Genomic DNA, 24,160 nt, shown 5'->3' with positions numbered 1-24,160 from the left:
AAAAAAAAAAAAAGAAGAGAAAGAAAAGGAGGGATGGGGAAGGGAAGGGAGGGAGGGAAGAAGAAAGTGAAAAGATAAAAGAAAGTGCTGAAAAGTGGGGAGATTTAGTGGGCAAAACAAATAAGGATAGAGGATATGACCAAAGGAGTGTGCATGACCAGTTTTAATGGAAAACCAGTCTCTTTTGACAGTTTTATTGCTTTAGGAGAGCAACCCAGTGGTTGCTGGTTTCTAATATCTTACTCTATAAATAGCAGCTCCTAAATACTCGAGCAGTAAACCTTGGTTCATTTCTCTTGTGTGCTAATAAGCATATTATTCTCATGCCAACAGATAGGATTTTCTAGCACATATGTTTCTGAAAGAAAAAAAAATACTCATCTTGTGAAAATATAACCCATAAATTTGGAGTTTGAATTGGCTGCATATTGCACAGTCTATGCTATACCCACTTCATTTTAATTATTCTCCTTTACAAGTAGAGATAGTAGTCTATGAATGCATTATTAATGTAGAATATTTCCTTTGTTTTTATAGGCTTCACCAGAGGCCATATTGAATTCAAAGTTTTGGGTTATTTCTGAGTCAGAAACCTCATACATTTGGATAAAAACCAAACTTCCAACAGTTAACCTTAACTTAGCAGGATATTTTATACACATTAAATTTTATTCAAAAAGGTCTTAGCTATTTAAAATCTTTCTTACTACTCACATATATAAAGGCTAAATGTTAAAGGATCATTGTCAGTCATTCTGCTGAAGATCATTATTAATGATTCATACCTTCTGTCTTAATTGTGTTTAGGGAGTAAAGATGTTTGTTTTGTCTATGGCCAAGAATTCTCTTCTTGAGGAAAAAGTACAATGCTTAAAAATTAAAGCCCATGGTTATTCTAGATGTGCCATATTATCTAAAAGCAAGTGTTTACTGACCTCCTCACGGGTTTATGGACTCACAGAAAAGTAAAATTTTCTTCCAAAACAAATTCATTCTAACATCCAAGAGTAAGATAACATGAGATCAGAAAAATCACAGTCACTGAGAATTACAGCAGGGAGAACACTTTCATTATATCAAGCCCTTCACTATCATGTTACAAATGTGGGAATTGTGCCCCAGAGTGATCCAAGTGATTTCTTTGGGTCCAGTGTGTAGTCTCCAATCTGGAAATCTTGACTTTTAGTTCAGGCCTCCATCTTCAATGGACTCCTTACTCCTCCTCTTCAGTGAGCACTTGTCTCCAGTTTTATGAGCCTGCCATCACTCTCATCACCTTCCAGTTCATTGTCCATAATCTGTCCAGAGGGATCTTTTAAAAATTTAAACCTGATTCCCAGCCTCTTCTGCTTAAAATTGCCCTCTTTATATCTACAAGTTGAAGTCCAAGATCATTCGCATGTTATTCAAGATTGTGTGTTAATTAGCACATATTTGCTGCAGCAGTCTTCCTCATCGCACTCAAGACTTTCAAACATTCCAGTAGTTCCTAGCAGTGGACTTTGTACCCACATCTCCCCCTGCTCCCCAAAAAGGAAGACCACAGAGACCTGAGACTCAAGTCTGTGCACATTTATGTGCACTATTTCCTATGCTAGGAATATCTCACCACCATCACCTCCCTCTGTTTCAGGTTGACTAACTTCTGATGGTCTTTCAAATACTTGGTTAAGTACTATTTTTTTCTGCCAGCTCTTCTCTCACTTTCCCATCATCATAAGTATATGTCCTACTTACTTCCTCTGAGGATCACATGGGCCTTTTCCACAGAGTCTTGTCATTTAGACCATGAATTTCTTGGTGCGAGGGAAATATCATTATGTCCTCAATACCTCAAAATGTGGGTTTATTCACAGTTGTAATTGGGTTTATTCACAGTTGATTCACAGTTATAATTGCTATCATTTGGTCCAAATTGAAAGCTTTATGATTCTCAGACTTAGGGCAGAATAGGTAATTACAGCAAGTAAAGTTGTAGTGGACAACTGTCAGAAGGTTCTGTTGGCATGGGAAGTAGTTGAGGAGACGGAGTCTCCTTCACTAATATGACATCCATTCTGTTTTAAGGCAGTAAGATAAGGAAAGGCCGAATGCAAAATGTTAGTTAGAGCTGGAAGGGATTTGAGATCATTCCCCTATTTTGAGAAGCAGATATGAAGTGCCAGAGAATCTTACCTACATGATAGGATGGTCAGTGGCAGAGCATGGTCCAGAACCCAGTTATCTTCCTTACCAATGCATGTCAAATTCCTACCTCACTGGTCAGGCTACAGAGATAGTTCTGACCTAGTAAGTCATGTCGCCACCTAGGAAGATTCTCCTGCTTTGATTTCGAACTACTCAACACAAAAAAATAGCTTCGGGCTACGAGAAAGCCATTGACTCTCTCTTTCATGTTTCTTCCACTGGCATGTTCTCATGAAATGACCTCCTCTTTTCCTCTTACTTCCCTTCCCTGCCTCAAAAAATGAAACTTCCGTCTGACATATGGAAGGGTGCCAACATCAGCCAGGGCATATATTAAAGTTTTAAATCAATTATTGTTCTAGTACACACCCTGGGGTTGAGAAAGAAAGAACATCCAGGACTAACAAACCTGATTGTTCTGGCAAAGTTGCCATTCGATTCATGCTGGCATTTTTGGGCCTTTCTTTTTCTTTAATATTCTACCCTCATAGTTTTTTTGTTTTTTTTTTTTTTTATAAAAAGGTAATAGCTCAAGTAGCAATTTTTAACATGACTATTTCATTCAATTTCTCCATAAGACTTCTACCTCTTAGTCTCTTGATGGTTTCCCAGAGGACGCTATGCCCAGAGTTTGTTTATTATTACTTAATTGTAGAGACAACTATCAGTCTGATAGTGAGTTCATTAGACCATGGACTGTTCCTCACTTTATTATCTTCTAAGCAAGGGAGAGACTCGGGCTTGGGATGATGAGTACTTCACAACTTGGCATTCTTAGATTGAGAAAAAGACTTAATCATAACATTTAAGAAACCAAATTACAGCTGTGTATAACACAGATCGTTTTAACAACTGCTCTGAGTTGGATCTATATAAGTATTCTGATTAATACTGCTTTAAAATTCCTATTAAAGTATGATGCATTTTTTTTTTCCTAGGCAAGTACTGGAAGTCAGTAAGGATGGTGGCTGTGCCAAGGGCTTGTGCTTTGGCTGGGACTCAGTTGCAGGAGGAGACCGAGACTGTTTCTGCCCTGGCCTCCCTGACGGTAGATGTAGAACAGCCCTTTGCTTCAGAAGATAGCAGGTATGGATCCAACATGGGGGAGTCATTAAGGTCAGTAACATCCAGGCTCATCATTAGCATTTGTGAACCTCTCTCCAGGCTTTCCTTCACCTGTCTCCTCCACTTCCACCACTTGTCTTCTTCAAAGCCACAGATTCCACAGCAAATGCTATAGGCCACCAAGAATTCATTTGTTTCATTCTTCATGGGAAACACAGAGCTGGAGCATGTGGTTGCAGTTCACAGAGAATTAGAGTGGATGAGATACATGGTGAGAGAAATCACTCCTCATTGGCTAATTTAAATGCAAATCATTGTGGAAAAGAGCTACTTATGTGCTTTACTTCTTTCCTTAGTTCTCTCTATTTTTCCAGATAATTTTTTTCCTTCTATCATCATTTCAAAATTACTGCTGTAACAAAGTGGAAAAAGGAGAGAGGAAGCTGGAAGTACTTCTAGTCAGTTGGATAACCTAAATACATACAGGCTCTTTCTGTGACTGCCCTTGTGGTCCAAGGACTGGGTAAAGATAGAAGGTGCCTCCAACGGAGACAGGAGTTTGTATAAAGGAATGTATGGACTCTTGAGTCTGATTTTATTCCACTTTCTGATAAGAAGAAGTTGATTCCAATTAGTCTTCATATGAATATAGCATTCAGGAAAAGAAAAATAATATTAACCTAAGATTGGGTTTGCTTGTTCTCCTTTAAGAAATACTTGTCAGTTTGTGCATTTTGATGTTCATCATCCTATCATACAGACAATGCTATGTTTAGGATTTTTTTTAAGTCTGCTACAATCAAAGCCATCACAAATGTACATATATATAAACATTGGTGCTTTCTCTGGCTGTCTTCAAAGTCACATTTTCTCAATTTAAAAATGAATCAGGTGAGGCTTTACTGAAGTTCTGCCAGCTTGCACTTCGAAATTGCTCTGAGAAGGAAATCATATTCCCTCTGTCAATAACATCACCATTAATTACACAGATCCTGCTACCTAGTACTTAGTTGGCAATTTTCCCAAGAATGCACAATTTAAACAGTTTTAGCTTTCTTGCTTTTACTGGATACTCAGAGTTTAATGGATTTAACATCTTGCTTTGGTCAACAGCAGGAGATGCATTGAATAAGAGATTTCATTTTTAAGCAAGTATTTTTTTCTTACTATAACCACTTAAAGACCAGATTACCTATAGAAAAAAATAGTTGTACAATATTTTATTAGAAGACATCTTCATGTGGGCATCTGGAACATAAAGGAAAACTTATTTTACATCTTTGATAATATGGACTAACCCCCTGCCGTTCCCAGCTAAGAACCAAACCAAGTTCATAATCCAAAGGTGTTGCAATTATTCCCAAAGCCAAATGCAGTTAGTTGTCTGTCATCTGAGGGCTATAAAACTGAGGAAACTAACATCTGTTAGTGCTGGATATAAAAGGAGTATATCTATTATTTAGAATTCATTTAATATAAAGAAATGAAACTAAATTCCAACCTGAGTGAAATGAGTTGTAAATAATTTTGCTTAGAATAATTAAGAATAATAAATTCTGTTATACACCCCAAGTAATATAAAAATCTCAGCACTTTGGCAGGAATTGGCTCTATAAGCGTGCTTACTTATCGTCAGGTAAAAGGTGTGTTTGAATTCTGATAATCTGCAGGGACTTAACCCCAGCTTCAGTTCACAGTGATTATTTATTTATTTATCTATCTATTTTTTTTTTGTTCACAGTGATTTTTAAGCTTCCTCTGGTAGCAAAGAATGGGAATGTGAATGTTCTGATGTGTAGGGAAACAGAGTTGATGCTTATGGCCTGGATTCATATTTGTTTATCAGTATTAGACACGTTATATCTGTTTTGATTGATTTTTTCTTAGGGAAAGAAAAATAGTTTTGCTTGAATTATTTTCTATGGCTTTGTACTCACTTTTTCAGCAGAGGAAAAGAAAAATTCTTCTAAAATTGACTTTTGCATGTCTATTGAACCATGCATGAATTTCATCAGAGAGAGTCAGAGAGAGAGAGAAACCTTGAAAGCCACAGAACATTTATTCTTTCCAGAAGCATGCTATTCAAATTGTCCCCCTACTCAATACAGGAAAGACTTTCAGAATGAGATAAAGAGGTGGAAATGTTCTTGGGCCTTTGTTATGAATGTAATATTGTAAGTACACAGGAAATTTAAAAATTAGAAAAATCAGAAAACTAAATGGATGGAAAAGAGTGAAGGCAAGATTCTTTTTATAGGAAATTCTTGCCAATTATTTTGGAGGATATATTGGTGCTTGGAGTGAGATGACTCATTTTGTACTAAGATTTTGGGTAAAGCAGCTCTTTTCCTGGCCAACTCATATCTGACTCATTTACCACTAGTGAATAAGGGATAAAATGCTCCTGGCTAAGAACCATTGTAAGTATTTTTTGTTCATTTTTCTTGGGGGGGGGGTGGCAAGAGGGAGATGACAACACAGTGAAAACAGTCATTTCAGTTTTACAACTTACTGATGGACCATGAAGAGTAAATTGTTTGAAAAAGGCTGATATGTGGGGATGCATTTGGGGGATGATTAATTGAAATACAGTCTCGAAACAAATTATCAGGTGGCAAAGACTTGAGCAAGAAAGAAAAAATTAGTGGATCAGAAAAAAGAAGACAAAATAATTAAATGGGGTCCATTTATATGTTCAAAGAATATTTAAACATTAGACCTGATCACATATAGCATATATATTTGTGCTTAGAAGCATTTAGCTTCTAAATGACCTAAAGTCATTTTTTTTTTTTAGGTTTAGGTTTTTTCTTGTTTAGTGGGAGACCGCACCTTTAAAAGATTGTAGTTTACATTGGTTGGATATCTATTTCAAATGCTTCTACTTTGAAAAGGTCAGTGCAGTATTTAGGTTTATTCTTGAATACTAGTTCAGGCTCTGCTGAAAATCAAGGAAAAAAAATCAGAACTTCAGGATGATCAAATATTGTGTTATTGGGAACACATATATACTCTAGAAATCCTGTCTCTTTCTCTCTCTCTCTCTCTCTCTTTTTTTTTTAAACCAAAACAAAAACTAAAAGTTACACTTTTCAAATGTCAGTTGGACCTATTGATTATAGTGTGAATCATGTTAGATTTTCTTAGTACAATCTAGTCTGGTTGTCATTTTGTCTTCAACTTTTGGCAACTTTTCTCATGAATGAGATGGTTTCATATCATTATATAATACAAAAGCATGAGAAAATATATGATTCCAAGTCTAGCTGGGTTGTTGGGTTTTTTTTTGGTTTTTTTTTTTTTTTTTGAGTAACTGTCTTATTCGTGAATATTAAAGAAGTATAATGATGTGCTGGAAAATCCCAGGTATTTTCTACCTTAACTTTTAATGGCCTATAATGTATGCCAAGGACATTAATAACCACATTTTTCTGTATCTGAAAATGTATATAGAAATATAGACAACTATTAAATACACATTCATGTCTAGTATACCTAGAAACACAACTTTGTTTTCCATTTCTTACCATTGTGTCTCCAAGGCTTCTAAAAGCTAAATATTGTATAAATTATGCAGGTTTCTGATTTTTCTCTATGATCATTTTATTTTGAGCACTTGTTTAACTAACCAGGCAAACATTCCAATATAAACGTTATTCTTAATTTTCATCCAGTGTCAAGAAAGTCACAGTTGAAAAGTGGGCTAAGTGGCCTAAGATTTGGAAGCTCCTGATAAAAGGAAGGATAATCTGTCCCTTCTTTTCTTCTTTTTCCTCCTCCTTTTGGGACCATCTTGTTATCTCTGTTTTCAGTGCCTACCATGTGGTCAGGGGATGGGGCCTGTATGAAGTCTGACTTAATATGATAGGGATTAAGTCCAGTGCCCATTTATATATTCAGGGTTCCATTCTGAATTCTTTAAAGAAGTGTTTTATAAGGAAAAAGAAACATATTTTAATAGAACTATAAGTAAAATAAGATGCATGATAACTTTAGCTTCCCATCTTCTCATCTTCATCTCTACTCCTTCACTCTTGTCTTCTTCCCACTACAAAGGAAGAATAGAGTGTGACTCTAGAATCAACTTGCAGAGGTTCAAATCCCATCTTCAACTTAATAATTGTGCAATCATGGGCAAGTTACTTGTCTCCATGGGCTTTATTTTCCTTGTCTTTAAAAATGAAAGGAGGGGCACCTGGGTGGCTCAGTGGGTTAAGCCACTGCCTTCAGCTCAGGTCATGATCTCTCGACCCGGGATCGAGTCCCGCATCGGGCTCTCTGCTCGGCAGGGAGCCTGCTTCCTCCTCCTCTCTCTCTCTGCTTGCCTCTCTGCCTACTTGTGATCTCTCTCTGTCAAATAAATAAATAAAATCTTTAAAAAAAAAAATGAAAGGAGAATTTCCTAAGGTTTTGAGGATGAAACAAAATAGTATGTCTTAACACAACACCTGATACATAGTAAGTACTCAATAAAGATTGGTTTTATTATTTTTTCATCATTTTTATTCTTCCACCACTTATTTTTTTTCCTCCTTAAATACATAGCTCATCATCCAGTGATCTATATTAGAATATAGAGGCTGTACTTAGGCATCTAACTGTTCATGGGTGAAATCATTAACAATCATTAATAACAAGAGATTGACAAATAATCTCTAAGCAATAAATTGATTGAGAATTAATCTGCAATTAGCTGGCTTAACTCAAGACTTTCACAATGCCTAATATACTGTAGGTAGTAAATAATGAATGAATGAATGAATGAATCCAAAAACAGAAGACAAAATATTGTTGAAATGGTAACATAACATTTTATAATGATTACCTGAGCAATTCTTGTCTCTTGATTTACTGTATTTTCTGAGATAACCAGTCTTTTTATATCTTATAAGAGTTTTCAAAATGTTTTATATTTATTTTGTTTTATAGTACTAATTGACAATATCAACTTTCAGATTATAAGAATCCATAGTACTCATGTAATAAATATGGATTGAATGAATAAACATAATAAGGGGGGGCAAAGTATCTGTCTGAATGGAGAAAGGAATTGTATATAGGGAGGGAGAAAATCTTGGCAGTGATGCCGACATTACAGGATTATCCTCCAACCTGCAGAATGAGGAAGGAGAATATCCAGTCCATTCTTTATTTAAACACTTTCTGATTAAAAATTGTTGAGAGGCAGGGTCACAAAGCTTCCTCATAGTCCTCAAAATGTTCATATACTGGTTTTCTGTGTCTCTAAAAATTGCTATAAATTTAATGACTTAAAATGACAGAAAGATCAGAAGGCTGGCACAAGTCTCTCTGGGCTAAAATCAAGAGGTTGGCAGGGCTTGGGTCCTTTCCTTGAGACTCTAGGGGAGAATCTGCATCTTTGTCTTTTCCAGCTTCTAGAGGCTACCTGCATTCCTTGGCTCATGACCCTCTTCCTCTGTCTTCAAAGCCAGCAACTTGATATCCTGCTGACCTTTCTTCACTTACCATGTCTCTCTCTGACTGAAGGAAGAAAGCTGGGCAAGCCGGCTTACAAACTGGGAAAGATTCCCTGCTTTTAAAGACTCGTGATTAGATTAGCTCCACTAGGATGATTTAGCATAATTTCTTCATCTCAAGGTACTTAACTTTAATCACATCTGCAGTGTCAGTTTTGCCATGCAAAACTTCCAGGGACTAGAACATAGACATTGTTGGGAGCTATTATTCTTCCTACCACAAGAGTAGACATGAACAACCAGCTATAAGTGACAAGTAATTTGCTATATTGAGCTTTAGAATATAAGAAGACCTATCATGGGCCTAGAAAAGCAGAGCAATTCACAGAGTAGGACAACAGAGCCAGGGTAGAAAAATATATAGAACTTCACCTAGTAAACAAGAGTAAAAGTATCTGAGATAGAGATGATAGCTTGAGCAATTCTTCCATTTTTGTAAACTTCTACTGACAGCAGGTCCAAAGTACCTTCTTTGCTTACCCAAACTCTTAGAGTAGTAGTTTTCTTACCAGTTGCTATATCTACTTTTGCCTTCTTACCAATCCATTTTCTACACAGGCAATCAGAGAGCTCTTAAAAACAAAACAAAACACAATTGGACAGCAAATCCTGTCATGCCTTTGCTTGAAAACCGTCAGTGCCTTTCCATTTCCATTAGCATAAAGACCATCATTCTCAACTGGACACATAAGCCCTCCATGATCAAACCCTTCCCTTGATTTTGTACATTATATCTGAAATCTTTCCTCTTTGTTTTCTGATCTGTGTTCCAACACTGAACTTTTTTCCCTTCTTTTTTTCAAATTAGGGTATACCTTACATATAATAGTATACACAAACCAAATGATTTTTTACCTATTCCGTACTCAAATGAACATCACCCAGAACAAGATCAAAAACATTTCCCTTACCCGGAAAATTTCCTTATGCCTCTTAGTCAGTGCTGTTTTATCCAAAGGTAATTTTTTTTTTCATTTTAACACTGTAGATTAGTTCTGCCAAACTTTACATTTCATTTAAAGGAATTGGAAGTTTATACAGCTTTTTATCTGTCTTCTCTTACTCCACTAAGCATAATGTTTTTGAGATCTGTCCATCAGTAGTTTGTTCATTTTTATTATTGTGCATTATCCCAGTGTATAAACACACACTAATTTGTTTATCCATGTACCTTTGGATCAGTGTTTGGCTTGTTTCCCCTTGGGGCTATTAATTTTGCTAGGGATTTTTATTGAGACATAATTGATATATAACATTGTGTTACTTTCAGGTATAAAACAATGATTTGATATATGTATATATTTTTAAATAATCACCACAATAACTCTAGTTAACATCCATCAGCACACATAGTTAAAATTTTTTTCTTGTCAGGAGAACTTTTAAGATGTATTCTCTTAACTTTCGAACAAAAAATGACAGTATTATTAACTATAGTCACTATGCTATATATTACATCTCCAGGACTTACTTATTTTGTAACTGGAAGTTTGTACCTTTTGACTACTTTTACACACTTCACCTACCTCTTACCCCTACCCTCACTTCTGGCAACTACTAGTCTTTTCTCTGTAAGTTCAGAGGTTTGTTTTAGATTCCACAAATAAGTGAGATCATATAGCATTGGCCATTCTCCATCTGACTTATTTCATCTAACATAATGCCCTCAAGGTCCATCCAGGTTCTCACAAATGGCAAGATTTTCTTCTTTTATTACGTATTTATTTATGTATTTATGTATTTATTTATTTATTTATTTTGAGAGAGAGGAGATCGGGGGGTAGGAGAGGAGGGACAGAGGGAGGGTGAGAAAGAGAATCTTAAGCAGGCTCCATGCTTGGGGTGGAGCCCCATGCAAGAATCTGTCTTATGAAAGATGAGATCATGACCTGAGCTGAAATAAAAAATCAGATGCTTAACCAGTTATGCCATTAAGGTGCCCCAATTTTCTTCTTTTTTATGGGTGAATAATACTCCATTATATCACATTTTTCTTATCCATTCATCACTAATAGATGCTTAGGCTGCTTTTATGTCTTGGCTATTGTAAGTCATGCTGCAGTGAGTATAGGGGTGCATTTATCTTTTTGAGTTAGTGTTGTCATGTCTTTGGATAAATACCCAGAAGTGAAATTGCTGGATCTTATGGTAGTTCTATTTCTGATTTTTTGAGGAACCTCCATACTGTTTTTCATAGTGGCTGTACCAGTTTACAACACACCAACAGTGCACAAGGGTTTTCTTTTCTCCTCATCTTTGCTGTCACTTGTTATTTCTTGTCTTTTTGGTAATCGCTGTTCAAACACATATGAAATAGTGTCATATTGTGGTTTTGATTTGCATTTACCTGGTGATTAGTGATGTAGACACCTTTTCATGTCCTGTCAATCATCTGTATGTCTTATTTAGAAAAATATCTATTCAGGTCCTCCGCCATTTAGGGCTTTATAAATAAAACTGCTATGAAAACTTTTTATTATTGTGGTGAAAAGCATGTAACATAATGTTTGCCATCTGAACCATTTTTAAGTGTATAGACCAAGTGTTAACTGTATGCCCATTATTGAACAACATCTCTCTAGACCTTTTTCATCTTGCAAAACTAAAACTCTGTATCTATTGAACAACAATTTCTCTTTTCCCCATTCCCCCAGCTTCTGGAAACCACTATTCTACTTCCTGTTTCTAAGAATTTTATTGCTTTAGGTATTTCATATTAGTAGAATTATGAAGTATTTGCCTTTCTGTGACTGGCTTACCTCACAGCATAATGTCGTAAAAATTCATCCATATTGTAGCATATGACATGATTCCGTCCGTTTTAGAACTGAATAATATTCCATTGTAGGTATATGCCACATTTTCTTTATCATTCATCTATTAATGGACATTTAGGTTGCCTCCACCTCTTGGATACTGCGAATAATGCTTCAATGAATAGGAGTGTGCAATTATCTCTTCAAGATCCTGTTTTCAATTCTTTTGGATATATACCCAGAACTGGAATTACTGGATCATATGGTAATTATATTTTTAATTTTTTGAGGAACCTAAGTCTCTGTGAAATTTTTGTTCAGGTTTTTATTTTGTGAACACAAGCACTCAGTTTTCTTTGATATATACCTGGGAGCGAAATCACCAAGCTATAGGGAAACCATGTGTTTTGCTTTGTAAGAAACTTCCAAACTGCTTTCCAAAATGATTGTGCCTCTTTCATTCCCACCAGCAATGAATGACTATTCCAGTTGCTTTATGTCCTCACCTATACTTTATAAAATCAGTCTTAAAAATTTTAGCCTTTCTAGTGGGTGTGTAATGGTGTCTTCTTGTGGTTTTAACATTTTTTCCAAAGACCCATATTCATGTTCACATCATGCCTCTTGGCAATACCCTCCCCTTTGTTTGGAATACTTATCTTTCTTTACCTCCCACTGACCCTATGCTAGCCTCTCTGTTTTCTTCCACTTATCCTTTAGGTCTCAGATCAAATATCACTTCCTCTTCTTGGTTAATGTTCACTGACTGTCAATCCCAAAATTAGATCGGATACCCCTGTTATATTTTCTGTGTCTCCTCTATATTTCTAATACCTAGAACAGAGCCAGGGTGTATAATAGACACTCAGTCTATTATTGTTTGAGTCAGTGAAAAATTCAGTAACATGGGGAATGTCAGAACCAGTAGATATGTGGAACTTTGGAGGCTATGGGAAGGTAAAACTATGACAGCCATTCTGGAAAGCAATTTAGTAGGATTTACTATACACAAAACATATGACCTAGTAATCCTGCCCCAATGCTATATGTATATACTGAAGACTTTCTCATCTAGGGTCATTAAAGTACATGTACTAGGTTGTTCACTATAGCTGTATTCATGGTGGGTAGAGAGAGGGAGTCAAACCTGGGATCCATTATTGAGAGAGTGAGTAATTAAAACGTGGCAGATGTATACCATGGAGATGCCATGTAGTTCTTCACAGGTACAGACTAGATAAACATAACTGCATTGAAAGATTTAATAAATACAATACTGAGTTTGAAAATTAAGCAGCAGAAACTATATATGTGTATAAAAATAGAATTTACATAAAATAAAAATATATGCCCACGAAACAATAATATAAAGCTCTGAAGAACACCTTACCAACAAAATAATGTACATATAGCATTAGATTGCTTGCCTTGGAAGAGGAAGAGAAAGTAAGATATTAAGGAGATTAAATCAACAAAACAAGAAAAAACATGTCATTAAATGACATTATTAATATAAATAAATACTGTTTTAAAAATCATAAGAAATTAAATACATTTAAGGAAATGTACAGGAATTTAAGGAAAATGCAAGAATTTAATTTTATGCTATATCTTTTCTCAAGTTAAATTCTTTCTGCTTTATATTTATAGAAGTTTTCTCAACCTGTGATTGCTGGACTGAACAGATCCATCTCTTAAATATGTGTAATCTTTGCCCTTTATTGATGAAAAATGATCAGTGTTTACTGTGAAGTTGGCTTGCTGTAATAGAAGTTTATGTCTTCAATTAGCTAAACTATTGAACTAAAATTTATCTTTGTAGGTTTTATTTTATATGTATTCTTGACCTTACTCTGTCTCCATCTTACCTAATTTTAAAAGAAATTAAATTCAAAACTGTAAAAATTGCATCTCTTCCTTTTCCCCATCTCTTTCCACAACTCTGTTTTTGTTAATCAAGGTAAGTTTGGTGTGTGTACATAGATGATGGAAGTGGGAAGCCCCCACATTTCCAGAGCATTGCTTCTCAGTCTTTAACCAAAATAACCATTAAAAGGTCATTCCTCACCAGTTGACTTTCTAAGTGTTTCATGAAGATGATTTCCTTAAAAAATGATCTTTTTAAAGATGTATGTAGACATATAAAATAGTTACATAAGAATAGGAATTCAATAAAGAGAAAAGCTATGATACTATAAATCATCACAATGGCAGATATAAATAATACAATTATTCTATAGTTGTTCAACACTTTACAGTATATAAAGCATGTTCTCTTAAATTACCTCATTCAGTTAAGCCTAAGAGCAAGTCAGGGACCATTTCAACTTTTAAAGAGAAAATTGAGAATCTAGAAGTGTGGACTTGCTCAAAGTTAAATTTTAAAAAGTGACAGAGCTGGGACTTAAATGCAGAGCATACCTTGAAATCTAGGAGTTTCAGTGTTAGTTGCTACTAACACTATTTCTATGCAACAAGACACCGAGAGAATTGGTCAGTTATGTGGATGTGTATTTGATTCAGTAGAAGGTGGGGATTATAAGTGGACTATTTTCAAAAAAGTGGTCAGTATGAAATGATTTTGAAGGGAGAAAAAGAAAGAGAAGCATCCGATGCAAAGATTATATTATATTGTACCTGAAAGTCCCTGTGTTTCTACAGAAGAGGATCCATTTTTGCCAGTAAGTGTGGGCTGCACAGTAGTTACCCTACTCATGTCCTCAGAGCCCAGGCTGGTCATGTATACATCTGGAGAATGCACAGATCCTTCACCAAGGGTAGATATTTATTACGTACATCTCTGACCCCTGGGACATTTTCCCTACACACTATTTTCTCTGAAATTCCAGCCACAACTGAGTCCTGGGTATAGGGGAAAAGATAATCTTGCTGTTGCTTTGGTTTAGAAATAGTGAAATGCAAGCCAGGAGAGTGATGTCACTAAGATGGGAGAGCAGAGACCTGAGCTTTAGTCTCCCAACAAAGCTCAATAATTGGACATCTATCAGTGCAAAAATATAGCTCTGGGAGAGCTCAGAAGTCCGCTCAAGAAACTTTGGCAACAGAGTGGAACAAAACAACAGAGTGGAAAATAAACAACAGAATAACGGCCCCAAAAGGGAAGGAAGAACGGTTTCATTTTGCCCGAGTCATCCCATCCTCCCGACTCACACTACTCAGCACCAAGAGGGCCTGAGCTAGAAAGAGTTCTCCTTGCTGGGAAAGAAAGAGCAGAGTGAGTGACCAGCATCCCCAGCCTTTTGGGACACTGCAGGAAAAAAAAACCACTTCAGTTTCACCCACCCAGAGAACTGGCAAAATGGAGACATATAGAGATGGCTAGGAGCAAGGAAGAAGGGTGGGGGCTACCAGTACCAGATATGCAATGGGAGTGATCATGGTTTCTAGTGACATGTTCTGCAAGGACCCCAGCAGCTTTCACCAATGAAGAAACCAATGTCCAAAACAGTTGTTTCAGACCCCTGCAGATTTTACCACTGAGGATTTTCCCCCACAGGTTTTCAACATGCTCACCAATTATCCAGGTCTTTCCCTCTTTTCTCCCTCTGCCACCCATGCCTCTGAAGCCTGGGATTTATACCAGCAGCCCATTGCAGCTTCTTGGTCTACACCAGTGCAAGATGCCAACCTTGACCCTGCCACTGACCCACCACCATGCAAACACTCAGGGCTAGCCCTTCCTGCTATGCACCTGCATATGCTGGCCAGACTCCCATCACCAGCCTCCATTGCCATGAATGCACGTATGGCAAGACTTTTCAGCCATAGGAGTCCATACTGACAGTCAAGGCCCCCACAGCTGCCAGAAGACAGGATTCAGCCCTGCTTTCTGTCACTGCCTGATCTGCTGAGCCCACATGCAGCTAGCCCTTCGAACTTACACCTGCACACCCTTGGCCAACTCACATCTCTAGCCTCAATGCCATGCCCATATCTGTGTTGAGACCCTTCAGCCATAGGAATATACTCCAAAAATCGAAGCCCACATCTAGCCCTGACTCCTATGACTAGCCTGCACCATTGAGCTCAACTGCATCAGCCCCTCCACCTATGTACCTGCACCCCACCAGCCTGAGTCCCAGCACTGGTTTCCAGTGCTATGCACCTTGGGAAGGCTTGCAGTCACAGGAGTTGGTGCCAGGACCCAGTGTCCTTGCAGCCAAGGGTGTGCACCACCAACTCTAGCCACCACAGTGGCCTGTCCTAGTCCCTAGGTGCTATACTTGAAGAAGACACTGAGGACTCCAGAATCCCTTGCCGTCACTCCAGCATCTCCCCACCTCCCAGCATAGTGCTCACCAAAGACAACACAGCTTTCAGTGTTGTGGACCTGAGGTGCCTGAGCCAACCAAATACTGTGCCTTCCTGCCCCAGACACAGAGCCACAGGGATCACCACCAAAGGACAGAGTAGACTTTTAGTAACTGATCCAAGGAAATGAAGATACATGAATTGGCTGAAAAAGAATTAGAAATAATTGTTATAAAGGTGCTCAGAGAGTTATAAGAGAACACAAACAATTCAACAAAAATCAGGAAAAAAAAAAAGAGAGAAGTTCAACAGAGAAAACAGTAAATAGTCAAAGTTTGGAGCTGAAGAATACAATAACTGAATCAAAGAATTCAGTACAGAGCTCAATATCAGACTGAACCAACTAAAAAGGAATCAATAAAGTCAAAGACAGATAATTTGAAATTATTTTGTCAGAGGGGCAAAAAGTAAAAAATGAATTAAAAGGAATGAAGAAACCCCTTAAGGGATTTATGGGACATCATTAAGACAATCTGTGAATTATTGGAGTCCCAGAAGGAGAAGATGACAGAAAATTTATTTAAAGTAATAGTGGCTGTACTTCTCAACCCTGAGGAAAGACTTAGATACCCAAGTTTATGAAGCTAGTAGGTCAGCCCAAAATTCCAATCCAAAATGATGTTAATAAAATAATAAAACTGTTTAAATCAAAGACAAAGAGAAAAATTTAAGTGTCAAGAGTGTCAAGAGAAAAAAAATTGTTTCATACCAAGGAGCTCTCATAAGATCATCAGTAGATTTCTCAGCAAAAATCTTGCAAGCCAGGAGAGAGGGTATAATGATATATTCAAAATGCTGAAATTAAAAACCTACCAGCCAGAATAGTTTACTTAGCAAAGTTGTCCTTCAGAAATGAAGACGAGATAAAAATTTTCCCAAACAGAAGCTGAATTAGTTCATCACCACAATACCTGGCTTAGAAAGGCTGAAAGAAGTTCTGTAAGCTGAAAAGAAAGGATGATAATGAATAACATGAAAAAGGCATAGATTGGCTAAATGGATGTAACAAACAAACAAGATCCATCTATATGCTGCCTACAAACGATTCCTTTAGTTTTAGGATGTGACACACGCATGCTCAAAGTGAAAGGATGGAAAAGATACTCCATGCAAATGGAAACCAAAATAGAGCAGGGATAGTTATATAAGAAAAAATAGACTTTGAGTCTAAAACTGTAACAAGGCCATTATATAATGGTAAAGGGATCAGCTTATTAAGAGAGTACAACAATTATTTATGCATCCAACATCATAACACCTAAATATATTAAGCAAATATAACAGATCTGAAGGGAGTAATACACCACAATACAGTAAAAGGAGACTTCAATACTTCACTTTCTACAATGGATACATCTAACAGACATGTACAGAACATTTCATTCAACAGCCAGAAAATACACATTTTGCTCAAGTGCACATGGAATATTCCCCAGGGCAAACCACATGTTCTGTCAGGAAACAAACCTTAGCAAATTTTTAAAAACTGAAAACATACGAATATCTTTTCTGACCACAGTGGTATGAAATTTAGAACCAAAAACAAGAGGAAAACTGGAAAATCCACAAAAGTGTGGAAATTAACTCTTGAGCAACTAATGGATCAAGGAGGGAACCAAAAGAAAATAAAAAATACCCTGAAACAAACAAAAATGGAAACACAGTATAACAGAATTTATGGGATAAAGCAAAAGCAGTTTTAAGAGGCAAATTTATAGCAATAAATGCCTAAATAAATAACCTAACATTACACCTTAAAGAACTTCTAGGGAAAATATCAAAGCATGCCCAAAATTATCAGAAGAAGATGACAAAACTCCACAGAAACAAATGAAATAAGCAGAAATAAAGGAAATAAAGAATTTTTAAAAAACAGAAAAGATAAACAAAATTCAGTTGCTTTTTAAAAAAGAGACTCAAATAATAAAATTAGGAATAAAAGAGGGCCTATTACAACTAACAATACATATGCAAGTATCATGAGATACTACTAGGAACAGTTATATGCCAGCAAATTAGATAACCTGCAAGAAACTGATAAATTCCTAGAAATTTACAACATACCAAGACTGAATCCTGAAGAAAGAGAAAATCTGAACAGACCAATAATGAGTAAGTAGATTGGATCTGTAATCAAAAACCTCTCAACAAAGAAAATTCAGTCCCAGATCTTTTCACTGGTGAATTCTTCTAGAACATTTAAAGAAAAATTAACAGCAATTCTTCTTAAACTTGTCAAAAATATTGAAGAGGGGAGAACACTGTCAAACCTATTTTAATGTAGCCCATATTACCTCATTCCCACAGTCAGATACGACAAGGATTCTGCAAAAAAAAAGAAAATCATAAGCCAATACCTCTAATGAACTTTAATGCAAAAATCCTCAACAAAATACTGGCACTTTCAGCTATGCATTTAAAGAATAAGAGATTATGCTGAGTGAAGTAAGTCAAACAGAGGGCATCAATTATCATACGATTTCACTTGCTTGTAGAGCATAAGGTAACATGAGGACATTAGGAGAAGGAAAGGAAAAGTGAATTGGGGGAAATCAGAGGGAAAGACAATCCATGAGAGATTGTGGACTCTGAGAAACAAACAGGGTTTTGGAGGGGTTGTGGGTGGGGGTGGGGGGTTAGGTGAGCCTGGTGGTGGGTATTAAGGAGGGCATGTATTGCATAGAGCTCTGGTTGTGGTGCATAAACTTTGAATCTTGGAACACTGAAAAAATAAAATTAAGTTAAGGAAAAAAAAAAAAGAAGAATGGGGCATCAGGGTGGCTCAGTGCGTTAAGCCTCTGCCTTCAGCTCAGGTCATGATGATATTGTTTCTTGTGATCGAGCCCTGCATCGGGCTCTCTGCTGAGCAGAGAGCATGCTTCCCCCTCCCCCTCTGCCTGCCTCTCTGCCTACTTGTGATTTCTCTCTCTATCAAATAAATAAATAATAAAATCTAAAAAAAAAAAAAAAAATTCAACATCGTCAAACAGTATTTATCCCTGAGATGGTTGAATGCTTACACTTCAATCACTGTGATGCACCACACTACTAGAATGAAAGGTAAAAATCATATGATCCTCTCAATAATGACAGAAAAAGCAACTGATATTATTTAACATCTTTTCATAAGAAAAAAAAACTCTTAAGAAATTAGATATAGAAAGAACATACCTCAACATAGTAAAAACAATATATATGACATTCCCAAAGCTAACATCATACTCAGCAGTAAAAAGTTGAATTCTGTTCCTCTAAGATCAGAAACAAGACAAGGGTACCTGCTCTCACTACTCCTATTCAGCATAGTACTAGAAGTCCTACCCAGAGCTATCAGGCAAGAAAAAGAAATTAAAGGCATCCAAACAAGAAAAGATGAAGTAAAATTGTCTCTGTTTGCTAATGACAATCCTAGAGAGTACACACACACACACACACACACACACACACACACACACACAAAACCCTAGTAAGACTAATAAACCACTTCAGTAAAGTTTCAAAATACAAAATAAGATCTATATACCTATATACTAAAAAGAAGACTAATGAAAGAAATTGAAAAAGACAGAAGATTTAATGATGGTCAAGTATCTATACTACCCTAAGTCATCTATAGAGTCAGTGCAATTCATATCAGAATTCCAGTGGCATTTTCCACAAAAATAATTTTTAAAAATCCTTAAATTCATATGGAATTTGAAAAGACCCTGATATGGGATTGGGAGGGAGGCAAACCATAAGAGACTCTTAATCTCACAAAACAAACTGAGGCTTGCTGCTGTGGGGTGGGGGGTGGGGGAGGGTGGTGGGATTATGGACGTTGAGGAGAGTATGTGCTATGGCGAGTGCTGTGAAGTGTGTAAACCTGGCGATTCACAGGCCTGTATCCCTGGGGCTAATAATACATTATGTGTTAATAAAAAATAATTTTTTTATAAAGACCCTGATAGCTAAAGCAATCTTGAAAAAGAACAAAGGCATCCCATATCCTGAGCTAAATCTGTATTACAAAGCTACAGTAATCAAAACAGTATGGCACTGTCGTAAAAAAACAGACTCATAGACCAATGGAATAGAACTGACAGCCCAGAAATAAACCCTCAACCAATATCTACCAAAGGAGCCAAGGATATTCAGTGGGAAAACAATAATCCTTTAGTAAACAATATTGAGAAAACTAGATATTCAATGCAAAGAATGAAGTTGAATCCCATCTTACACCACTCACAAAAATTAATTCAAAATAGACTGAAAACTTAAAGACCTGAAACTATAAACATAGTTATAGTTTAGAAGAAAACATAGAGGAAAGCTCCTCGATTTGGGTCTTTTGCCATGATTTTTTAGATATGACTAAAAGAAGAAAAAGTAACAAAAGCAAAAATAAACATGTGTAACTACGTCAACCTAAAAATTTCTGTGCACCAAAAGAAACAATCAACAAAATGAAAAGGCCACCTATGAAAGAGAAAATATTTACAAACCATGTATGTATGTGATATATGATGTATATGTAAACCATGATACATATGATTCAATAGCAAAAAAATAACAATTTGATTAAAAAATGGACAAAAGATCAGAACAGATATTTTTCTAAAGAAGACATACAGATGGCCAACAGGCATATAAAAAGATGTTCAATAGCCCTTATCATTAGGGAAATGCAAGTAAAAACCATAATGAGACATCATTTATGTCAGTTAAAATGGCTTGCATAAAAAAGATGAGATAATAAATGGTGGTGGTGGAGATTCCCCAAGAAATTAAAAGTAGAACTACCATGTGATACCACAGTTTAACTTCTAGGTATATATCCAAAGGAAACAAAATCACTATCTTGAAGAGATATCTGCAGTCTCATGTTCTTTGCATTACTCAGTATAGCCAAGACAAGGAAACAGTCTAAACACCTGTCTCGATTGATGGATGAATGGATGAAGAAAATGTGGTTTAAACTTACAATGGAATATTATTCAGCCATAAGAGAAAAGATTCAACGTGAGTGAAGCTGAGGGCATTAGACTAAGTGACATAAGTCAGAGAAAGACAAATACTTATCTGTATGATCTCACTTATATGTGAAATCTAAAAACATTGACCTTGATATGTATGTAAGTTGATGGATGTTAACTAAACCTATTATGATAATCATTTCACAATAAATGTAAATGAAACCACCTTAAACTTATACAATGATACATGTCACTTAAACAGAGAATAGATTGATAGTTACTAGGAGCGGGGAGTTAGGGAAAATAGGGAATGTTGGTTAAAGGGTACAAATTCCAGGGATCTAATGTAAGGCAAGGTGACCATAGTTAACAGTACTGTATTGTATGCATGAAAGTTGCTATATTATTAAATCTTGAATGTTCTCAATAACAACAACAAAATGGTACTTAGGTGAAATATGTGTTTTTGTGGTAAACATTTTGTAGTATATGTGTATCAAATCATCACATTGTACACTTTAAATTTATATAATGTATGTCAGTTGGGTCTCAAAGCTTTCAAAGAAATTAGGAAAACTCAGTCAGTCTCCATTAGAGTACCTAGTTTGAGGATTCTACACCTGTATTATCCACATATTCTTAGATGTAAATAAGTTTGCATGTTACGTATAAATTAGCTACCTAAACGTTTTCTTTAAGAATTTTCTTCTCAGAATGCTGATAATTTTAGTTTGGAACGATTTTAGTAGGATTATGACTCATTTAAATAGCTTTTATCTTATATAGCAACTCTAAACACCTTCTCATAGCCTCCTTATCCGGTATACTCTTGGTCAGGCTATGACTACCTAAGACATGATTTTTTTGTTTTGTTCTCCACGTGGACTCGTGGAACTCCCTCTTCTGGGTAATGTTAAGTAATGAATAACTGATACTTCTCATTCTTTAGAGAATGCATTAAAATCTTTTTTATTACCATCTCATTGATAAAAACTTTATTTCAATATTTTAAATTATTATAAAAACACCAAGTTAAAATGGCAACTACTTATAGATGCATAGAAGTCTTGGCTTTTTTTCCATTATAAATCTATAAACAAACATTGCTAAATAGTTAGTCTTCATAAACAGCCATGTTTTAAACATGGCATTTTTTTTCTAATATGAAAGTAACTCATTATAGAATACTGGAAAATACAAATTGTATGAAAAAGAAAATGAAAAACATCTATCTATTATTCCACCACCCAAAGAGAACCATCATCCAAATACTGTGTTTCCTTAGTTTCCTGTGGTAGCATAGACATAACTCTGTGTCTTTGTGCCATTCACATAATTTTGTGTATGTGTTAGATGACAAAGGGACAAATCCAAAATATTAAATAAGTAATGTCTCATAGTGTTTGTTATTTACAAGTGAATTTTATCTCCTTTTTTTTTTTAACTTCATTAATTCTCTTAGGAACGTTTTTCCCCCATGGTTTTGAACTGAAGCCACCACTAACAGTATATTTACAAAGTTAGCAGTGGCAACATTAGCAAATCCTAGAGCTCAGATTCAAACTCAATTCTCTTAGTACCTCAAATCCCAGTTCTCTTCCCTCAACAATGCAACTGCTTCAATGTATTTGTATTTCAGCTACAATCTGTCCCTTTGACTAAATTAAAAATCATTCTAAAAGTTTGCCTTAAAACACCCTCAGAGCGTTACTAAATTAAGTTTAAATATCAAGTATAGATTTTCAAGCAATTAGTTTTGGTTTTGCCTGAGCAGAACACCACACAGATGATGTCGAATAAAAACTATTTACACACTACCATAGAGCATTTCTTGTAAAAATGTTGGGTCTGTAGCAGCGATTTGCTAATCAAATTCAGAATTTGATTTGAAATGCCTCCGGCAGGCAGCCAATCCAGTTATGAAAGCACAGAAGCAAAAACTAGAGCCCTGGTGAGTCTCCTCCAGAAGCGAGCTGGGTCCTTTGCTCTCATTAGCAAACTGGTTCCATAGGAAATCATTGTGATTACTTCTAAAATAAAATATTGTAGTTAATTTTTTCAATAAATTATTGGACTGTACTAGACACAAAACATGTACATTTCAGAATCTAGAATTATAAAATATTTTGACATGTTTTAATATAAACAGGAACATTTCCAATGATTGCTTGGATCTAAAATGTTTTTCCACTTGACATTTGTTTATACTTCCTAGGAAAGAAACTCTATTTATGGATAACTGAATAACACAAATAAACATCAGAGAGAGCTGAAAAATCAGCTTTGATTATGCATGAAAATCTACAATGTCATTGTGTACTCTTATGCCGTATTCTGATTGCCTGTTTATTTTTACAGAACTGCTGGTGAGCCTATGGAAGAGGAGCCAGCCCTGTGAAGTGCCAAGCCCCCCACCCCCATATTTCCTGTGTGTGACATCATTGTGTATCCCCCACCCAGCACCCTCAGACATGTCTTGTCTGCTGCCTGGGTGGCACAGATTCGATGTAACGTAAACACTGGGCACAAAATTCCGAACAGCAGCTTCACTTGTTCTTTGGATGGACTTGAAAGGGCATTAAAGATTCCTAAAACGTAACCGCTGTGATTCTCAAGTTACGGTAAACCACTATTGGAAGAAACTGCTTCCAGCATGCTTTTAATATGCTGGGTGACCCACTGCCAGGCCCTAAGTATAAACTAATAACATCCAGTATGGCATTAGATACTATTAATTATTATGGATGCTATGACAGCCAGAAAAATTCTCGGCAAAACCTGAAAAATACTCATTCCTGACATTCTGATCAGTTTCTTATTGGATAATTTTTGTCAGTCTTAAACTGTTGACAGGATTTGTTTTCAGCTATGAATGGACAGCAGTTCCCGACATATTGCAGAGGTTGTTTTGTTTTGTTTTGTTTTGTTTTTTGGCCTTTGTTTTAAACACATGGTTCACTTCTTGCTAGTAAGAGTTCAAGATGGAAGAACTGGGATGAGGCTTTTTTCAATAGAATAAACCATCCTGTATCTCAAAGTCCAAATGCCAAAGGACCCTCACATACTGTATGTAATGGTGCAGTATTTTATGTCCATTTTTTTAGAAGAAGAACCCTATTTCCTTAACATCCCTCTGTGTGTTCTCACACGTGGGGGATTTGCAGTTGTATTTGAGGATGAAGTCTCCGGTCCCCCTCATACGTCCCTTTCTTTGATGATAAGTAGTATTAAGCATATGTTCCACAGAGGATGGTCTTAATTTTTTTTTCCAAATCTATCAAGAACCTAGTTTGCACTTTCCATCTTCTTTCCTCTAGCACATGCTTTTTCTTACCTTTCATCCTCCCTTCCTTACAGAAAAGCTAAA

General features: G+C 36.1%; 1 protein-coding gene across 10 annotated transcripts in view; it reads left to right on the top strand.

Annotated features, from left to right (window-relative positions):
• The window catches only part of HDAC9 (histone deacetylase 9), a 936,353-nt gene extending 912,634 nt beyond the window's left edge, over positions 1 to 23,719 (top strand). For 9 of the 10 annotated variants that reach the window (XM_059396742.1, XM_059396749.1, XM_059396744.1 and 6 more), the window contains 2 exons: positions 3,126 to 3,273; positions 23,152 to 23,719. In XM_059396742.1, coding sequence (XP_059252725.1) covers positions 3,126 to 3,273; positions 23,152 to 23,191 — 188 coding nt within the window. In that variant the 3' untranslated portion in view covers positions 23,192 to 23,719. Of the gene's footprint in view, positions 1 to 3,125; positions 3,274 to 11,645; positions 11,772 to 23,151 lie in introns of all 10 variants that reach the window. The other variant, XR_009403815.1, reaches the window with a different exon arrangement.
• Positions 23,720 to 24,160: the final 441 nt, after the last annotated feature.

The sequence above is a fragment of the Mustela nigripes genome, chromosome 4, assembly GCF_022355385.1.
Source record: "Mustela nigripes isolate SB6536 chromosome 4, MUSNIG.SB6536, whole genome shotgun sequence".
NCBI lineage: Eukaryota > Metazoa > Chordata > Mammalia > Carnivora > Mustelidae > Mustela > Mustela nigripes.
This window is presented reverse-complemented; position numbering and strand designations above follow the sequence as displayed.